The sequence below is a fragment of the Nerophis lumbriciformis genome, linkage group LG21 (assembly GCF_033978685.3).
Source record: "Nerophis lumbriciformis linkage group LG21, RoL_Nlum_v2.1, whole genome shotgun sequence".
NCBI classification, from domain to species: Eukaryota; Metazoa; Chordata; class Actinopteri; order Syngnathiformes; family Syngnathidae; genus Nerophis; species Nerophis lumbriciformis.
The window spans coordinates 44,029,178-44,037,500 of NC_084568.2; the positions used below are offsets into that span (position 1 = coordinate 44,029,178).

Here is an 8,323-nt window from a genome sequence, read left to right on the forward strand (position 1 = left end):
ATGCGACAATTCTACCTATTTCCTCATGATTACAACTATTTTCTCATTATTCTACCTATTTTCTCATGATTCTAGCTATTTTCTCATGATTATAACTATTTTCTCATGATTATAACTATTTCCTCACGATTGTAGCTATTTTCTCATGATTATATTTTCTAATGATTTTCTCATGATTCTAGCTATTTCCTCATGATTCTAGCTATTTCCTCATGATTCTAGCTATTTCCTCATGATTCTAGCTATTTTCTCATGACTTTCCTCATGATTCTAACTATTTTCTCATGATTCTAACTATTTCCTCATGATTCTAGCTATTTTCTCATGATTCTAGCTATTTTCTCATGATTCTAGCTATTTTTTCATGATTCTAGCTATTTTCTCACGATTTTCCTCATGATTCTAGCTATTTTCTCATGATTCTAGCTATTTTCTCATGACTTTCCTCATGATTCTAACTATTTTTTCATGATTCTAGCTATTTTCTCATGATTCTAGCTATTTTCTCATGACTTTCCTCATGATTCTAACTATTTCCTCATGATTCTAGCTATTTTTTCATGATTCTAGCTATTTTCTCACGATTTTCCTCGTGATTCTAGCTATTTTCTCATGATTCTAGCTATTTTCTCATGACTTTCCTCATGATTCTAACTATTTTTTCATGATTCTAGCTATTTTCTCATGATTCTAGCTATTTTCTCACGATTTTCCTCATGATTCTAGCTATTTTCTCATGATTCTAGCTATTTTCTCATGACTTTCCTCATGATTCTAACTATTTTCTCATGATTCTAGCTATTTTCTCATGATTCTAGCTATTTTCTCACGATTTTCCTCGTGTTTCTAGCTATTTTCTCATGATTCTAGCTATTTTCTCATGATTCTAGCTATTTTCTCACGATTTTCCTCATGATTCTAGCTATTTTCTCATGATTCTAGCTATTTTCTCACGATTTTCCTCATGATTCTAGCTATTTTCTCATGATTCTAGCTATTTTCTCATGATTCTAGCTATTTTCTCATGATTTTCCTCATGATTCTAGCTATTTTCTCATGATTCTAGTTATTTTCTTATGATTCTAGCTATTTTCTCACGATTTTCCTCATGATTCTAGCTATTTTCTCATGATTCTAGCTATTTTCTCATGATTCTAGCTATTTTCCTCATGATTCTAGCTATTTTCTCATGATTCTAGCTTAGCTATTTTCTCATGATTTTAGCTATTTTCTCACGATTTTCCTCATGATTCTAGCTATTTTCTCATGATTTTAACTATTTCCTCATGATTCTAGCTATTTTCTCATGATTATAGCTATTTTTTCATGATTCTAGCTATTTTCTCACGATTTTGCTCATGATTCTAACTATTTCCTCATGATTCTAGCTATTTTCTCATGATTCTAGCTATTTACTCACGATTTTCCTCATGATTCTAGCTATTTTCTCATGATTTTCCTCATGATTCTAGCTATTTCCCTCATGATTGTAGGACATATCATTTTAAAAACATTTAGCAAACACATTGGTCAAAGATCCTCTCACGGACAGAGCGCGCCTTGCTGTATTTTAGGATCCTAAAAGTATTATTGACAGTGCTGTTTTTAAAGACATAAGTCAAAGATATTTTGTAGGACAGGAGTGTTCTGCTGTTTTTCAGAACATACTACACAACAGTGATCAAAGATCCTCGATCAGACAGAACACTTTACTTTCTTAAAGATGTTATTATTGACAGGAGTAAACTGCTGTTTTTTTTAAACTACAAAAACACAAGTCAGCGATCCTTTGTATGCTGTTTTTTAGAACCATAATGCAAAAATAGTTGCCAAAGATCCTTTGTGTGACACAAGTGCTGCACTGTTTTTAAGAACTTTGACCACTATCAAGAACATGTGACCCATGAATGGGCCTGCAAAGTCCTTTGCACACTTCTCCGGGGAACTCCCAGGGGTGCAAAGGGACTTGGTGTGGCGAGCGCTGTTCTAACTGGCATGTTCCACATTGTTTGCAGACCATTTTCACTTCCATGTCTACATTCGGCCACCAGACATATTGTCGTACAACCATGTTCATTTTCACAAGGCCAAGGTGCCCACTGTGGATCTCATTCAGCACGACTCTAGTTCCCCACAGAACACATCCCTGCTCAACAGATAGCTCCTCCCTCTTTTTTATAGTAGACTTTTAGATCTTCCGGTATCTCTTTTGGCCATCCTTCCATGATATACAGTACTTATGCAGCTTTGAGAGCGTGTTGCCTTGGAGATGTGTTTGGCCTCATCCAGGTGCTCACATATCAGTGCATTGGTCCTGTCCCGTGTCTGTGTCTCAGGTCACATAATGCATGACTACTTTGTCCTACTTGGATTGTGTAAACAGGTCATGTACTTCATTTGAACAAACAGATGAAAAAGTATTTCAGCTCATTTCCATTTATTGTTGCCTTCAAACAGTCTCCTTAAATAAGCACAGCACGGGTACATCAAGTCACAAAGATATCAAAGATATTTACAAGTGTTGCATACAATATTTACATGTACAAGGCATTTGTGAGTCCCTCCAGGATTAAAGCTCACACATTTGGCTCACAGCCTCAGCAGGGAAATCCAAGTCAAACATTTACAAGATGAGAGAAACAATTACAAAATATGAAAATGATTTGAAAGACAATATTTGACACAAGTTTACATGAAGGCTCCAGTTGTCAGGAGCATGTGGAATATGTATAACATAGAGACTGTATGTACATGAATCACATCCAGGGATATGAACATCTCTCCTTCCCATCATGCACACGGAGAAGCAACATGCTTTCAAGTCAAATGTACTAAATACTGCACAACTTTGCAGCTCAAATCAGATCTAATAAATACTTAAATAACATTTGTAGTTGTGGCTGTCCACACCTTCACATTGCACTTGTCAGTCAGATGTTGCATCAAACAAGATGGAGCTTTTCCTTCTTCCTGCCAGACAACTCAGCTGAAACTAAGGCCTCATGTTTGTGGATGTCAGCTAGAAAAACTACTTGTGCACTTTGATGAGGGAGCAAACACCAGCAGGTCTTGGCAGTAGAAAAAGTAAGGCTTTGGCCAGCGAGTTCATATCACAGAGGAAATATTCAAAAAAAAGTCTTGTTGTGCAGCCTGTTGAAGAAAGTAGCAGCGTGACTGGACAACACTTAGTCTTCTCATACAAGTCAGTCTTCTTATACACAAGTCAGTCTTCTCATACAACACTTAGTCTTCTCATACAAGTCAGTCTTCTCATACAACACTTAGTCTTCTTACACAAGTCAGTCTTCTCATACAACACTTAGTCTTCTTACACAAGTCAGTCTTCTCATACAACACTTAGTCTTCTTACACAAGTCAGTCTTCTCATACAACACTTAGTCTTCTTACACAAGTCAGTCTTCTCGGACAACACTTAGTTTTCTTACACAAGTCAGTCTTCTTGAACAACACTTAGTCTTCTTACACAAGTCAGTCTTCTTGGACAACACTTAGTCTTCTTACACAAGTCAGTCTTCTTGGACAACACTTAGTCTTCTTACACAAGTCAGTCTTCTCATACAACACTTAGTCTTCTTACACAAGTCAGTCTTCTCATACAACACTTAGTCTTCTTACACAAGTCAGTCTTCTCATACAACACTTAGTCTTCTTACACAAGTCAGTCTTCTCGGACAACACTTAGTCTTCTTACACAAGTCAGTCTTCTCGGACAACACTTAGTCTTCTTACACAAGTCAGTCTTCTCATACAACACTTAGTCTTTTTACACAAGTCAGTCTTCTCATACAACACTTAGTCTTCTTACACAAGTCAGTCTTCTCGGACAACACTTAGTCTTCTTACACAAGTCAGTCTTCTTGGACAACACTTAGTCTTCTTACACAAGTCAGTCTTCTCATACAACACTTAGTCTTCTTACACAAGTCAGTCTTCTCATACAACACTTAGTCTTCTTACACAAGTCAGTCTTCTTACACAACACTTAGTCTTCTTACACAAGTCAGTCTTCTTGGACAACACTTAGTCTTCTTACACAAGTCAGTCTTCTTATACAACACTTAGTCTTCTTACACAAGTCAGTCTTCTTGGACAACACTTAGTCTTCTTACACAAGTCAGTCTTCTCATACAACACTTAGTCTTCTTACACAAGTCAGTCTTCTCATACAACACTTAGTCTTCTTACACAAGTCAGTCTTCTCGGACAACACTTAGTCTTCTTACACAAGTCAGTCTTCTCATACAACACTTAGTCTTCTTACACAAGTCAGTCTTCTTGGACAAGACTTAGTCTTCTTACACAAGTCAGTCTTCTCATACAACACTTAGTCTTCTTACACAAGTCAGTCTTCTTGGACAACACTTAAGTCTTCTTACAAAATTCAGCCTTCTTGGACAAGACTTAGTCTTCTTACACAAGTCAGTCTTCTTACACAAGTCAGTCTTCTTGGACAACACTTAGTCTTCTTGCACAAGTCAGTCTTCTTGGACAACACTTAGTCTTCTTACACAAGTCAGTCTTCTTGGACAACACTTAGTCTTCTTACACAAGTCAGTCTTAGTCTTCTTACACAAGTCAGTCTTCTTGGACAACACTTAGTCTTCTTACACAAGTCAGTCTTCTTATACAAGAGTCAGTCTTGTTGGACAAGAGTCTGATGGCCAAGTCTTCGATGGCCAAGCCTTCATGGACAAGAGTCAGTCTTGTTGGACAAGAGTCTGATGGCCAAGTCTTCTTGGACAAGAGTCAGTCTTCTTGGACAAGAGTCTGATGGCCAATTCTTCTTGGACAAGAGTCAGTCTTCTTAGATCATGTGGGAAAGTTCAGTGGATTCAGTTTCAGAGTCTGCTTCATACCTGTGGGGTCAAAGTCAAGATCAGTACTTTATTGTAGAGACCAGGAGGAGATGGTGTTATGTTTATTGTAGAGACCAGGAGGAGATGGTGTTATGTTTATTGTAGAGACCAGGAAGAGATGGTGTTATGTTTATTGTAGAGACCAGGAGGAGATGGTGTTATGTTTATTGTAGAGACCAGGAAGAGATGGTGTTATGTTTATTGTAGAGACCAGGAGGAGATGGTGTTATGTTTATTGTAGAGACCAGGAGGAGATGGTGTTATGTTTATTGTAGAGACCAGGAGGAGATGGTGTTATGTTTATTGTAGAGACCAGGAGGAGATGGTGTTATGTTTATTGTAGAGACCAGGAGGAGATGGTGTTATGTTTATTGTAGAGACCAGGAGGAGATGGTGTTATGTTTATTGTAGAGACCAGGAGGAGATGGTGTTATGTTTATTGTAGAGACCAGGAGGAGATGGTGTTATGTTTATTGTAGAGACCAGGAGGAGATGGTGTTATGTTTATTGTAGAGCCCAGGAGGAGATGCTGTTACCTTTGGTCTTGTAACGCCTTCCTGTTTTCTTGCCTCTTGTTCTCGTCAATAGGGTAGGTGTACAAGATGGCCAGGCCGATCATGATGAGGAGGATGGGAGCGGCCGACACCAGAACCTTCAACGTCATGTCCACCTCTGCTGGCTGAGAGCAACCTCGGGAGATGTAGCCTGCAAAACTACACGCAGGAAACATCACATGTTAGCATCACATGTTAGCATCACATGTTAGCATCATATGTTAGCATGATGTCACTACATCACATCTTAGCATCTCTAAAGTGAGGGTGGAGTTGAAAAGGTTGTGATGTAGTGATGACTTACTCTAAAGTGAGGGTGGAGATGAAAAGGTTGTGATGTAGTGATGACTTACTCTAAACTGAGGGTGGAGATGAAAAGGTTGTGATGTAGTGATGACTTACTCTAAACTGAGGGTGGAGATGAAAAGGTTGTGATGTAGTGATGACTTACTCTAAACTGAGGGTGGAGATGCCCAGCGAGACCCCGGAGGCGAACTTAGTGAAGAAGACGTAGAAAGAGTAGAAGAGAGCCTCGTGTCCGGTGGCCTGAGGGTTGTTGACTTGGAAGTCGTCGACCACGTCTGGCAGCATGGACCTGATGGAGGGGAGGAGACGGTCAGACCTGATGATTCCAAGGGCGTGCGGCGAGGCTTCTTACCATGGCAGAAGGAAAGCTGCAGCCACTCCCACTCCGGCGGCGAAGGAGACGATGTAGGTGACGATGAGGTTGCTCTTCAAACACACCACCAGGATCATGAAGGGGACTACAGACTAGGAGAGGAACATCAGCAGCTGTCATCATTAGCCTCATCCCAAGTAGCTGCTATGTTCATTACTCAAACATCTTCTGTACTATTAGCACTTACTCAAACATCTTCTGTACTATTAGCACTTACTCAAACACCTTCTGTACTATTAGCACTTACTCAAACACCTTCTGTACTATTAGCACTTACTCAAACACCTTCTGTACTATTAGCACTTACTCAAACACCTTCTGTACTATTAGCACTTACTCAAACACCTTCTGTACTATTAGCACTTACTCAAACACCTTCTGTACTATTAGCACTTACTCAAACATCTTCTTTACTATTAGCACTTACTCAAACACCTTCTGTACTATTAGCACTTACTCAAACACCTTCTTTACTATTAGCACTTACTCAAACACCTTCTTTACTATTAGCACTTACCCAAACACCTTCTGTACTATTAGCACTTACTCAAACACCTTCTGTACTATTAGCACTTACTCAAACACCTTCTTTACTATTAGCACTTACTCAAACACCTTCTTTACTATTAGCACTTACTCAAACACCTTCTGTACTATTAGCACTTACTCAAACACCTTCTTTACTATTAGCACTTACTCAAACACCTTCTGTACTATTAGCACTTACTCAAACGCCTTATTTACTATTAGCACTTACTCAAACACCTTATTGTGTCTCATAACTACATACTTTTTAACATCACTGCAAGATGTTAGCCTAGCAGGGATGTGCTCTTCCACGCCAAAACAGACTGCAAGTTAAATTACCTTAAAGAGTACATTAGTGCACCAATGATAACAAGTGTATTGTTAAGTTAAGTTAAAGTACCTTAAAGAGTACATTAGTGCACCAATGGTAACAAGTGTATTGTTAAGTTAAGTTAAGTTAAAGTACCTTAAAGAGTACATTAGTGCACCAATGATAGCAAGTGTATTGTTAAGTTAAGTTAAAGTACCTTAAAGAGTACATTTGTGCACCAATGATAACAAGTGTATTGTTAAGTTAAGTTAAAGTACCTTAAAGAGTACATTAGTGCACCAATGATAACAAGTGTATTGTTAAGTTAAGTTAAAGTACCTTAAAGAGTACATTAGTGCACCAATGATAGCAAGTGTATTGTTAAGTTAAAGTTAAAGTACCTTAAATAGTACATTAGTGCACCAATGATAACAAGTGTATTGTTAAGTTAAGTTAAAGTACCTTAAAGAGTACATTAGTGCACCAATGGTAACAAGTGTATTGTTAAGTTAAGTTAAGTTAAAGTACCTTAAAGAGTACATTAGTGCACCAATGATAGCAAGTGTATTGTTAAGTTAAGTTAAAGTACCTTAAAGAGTACATTTGTGCACCAATGATAACAAGTGTATTGTTAAGTTAAGTTAAAGTACCTTAAAGAGTACATTAGTGCACCAATGATAACAAGTGTATTGTTAAGTTAAGTTAAAGTACCTTAAAGAGTACATTAGTGCACCAATGATAGCAAGTGTATTGTTAAGTTAAAGTTAAAGTACCTTAAATAGTACATTAGTGCACCAATGATAACAAGTGTATTGTTAAGTTAAGTTAAAGTACCTTAAAGAGTACATTTGTGCACCAATGATAACAAGTGTATTGTTAAGTTAAGTTAAAGTACCTTAAAGAGTACATTAGTGCACCAATGATAACAAGTGTATTGTTAAGTTAAGTTAAAGTACCTTAAAGAGTACATTAGTGCACCAATGATAGCAAGTGTATTGTTAAGTTAAAGTTAAAGTACCTTAAATAGTACATTAGTGCACCAATGATAACAAGTGTATTGTTAAGTTAAGTTAAAGTACCTTAAAGAGTACATTTGTGCACCAATGATAACAAGTGTATTGTTAAGTTAAGTTAAAGTACCTTAAAGAGTACATTAGTGCACCAATGATAACAAGTGTATTGTTAAGTTAAGTTAAAGTACCTTAAAGAGTACATTAGTGCACCAATGGTAACAAGTGTATTGTTAAGTTAAGTTAAGTTAAAGTACCTTAAAGAGTACATTAGTGCACCAATGATAGCAAGTGTATTGTTAAGTTAAGTTAAAGTACCTTAAAGAGTACATTTGTGCACCAATGATAACAAGTGTATTGTTAAG

General features: G+C 37.4%; 1 protein-coding gene across 2 annotated transcripts in view; it reads right to left on the bottom strand.

Moving 5' to 3' along the window:
- Positions 1 to 4,583: 4,583 nt before the first annotated feature.
- mfsd2ab (MFSD2 lysolipid transporter A, lysophospholipid b) overlaps positions 4,584 to 8,323 on the bottom strand; it is a 29,594-nt gene continuing 25,854 nt past the window's right edge. For both annotated transcript variants that reach the window (XM_061982319.2, XM_061982320.2), the window contains exons 11-14: positions 6,090 to 6,202; positions 5,883 to 6,026; positions 5,414 to 5,590; positions 4,584 to 4,877 (exon numbers count right to left, since the gene is read on the bottom strand). In XM_061982319.2, coding sequence (XP_061838303.1) covers positions 4,826 to 4,877; positions 5,414 to 5,590; positions 5,883 to 6,026; positions 6,090 to 6,202 — 486 coding nt within the window. In that variant the 3' untranslated portion in view covers positions 4,584 to 4,825. The remainder of the gene's footprint in view (positions 4,878 to 5,413; positions 5,591 to 5,882; positions 6,027 to 6,089; positions 6,203 to 8,323) is intronic.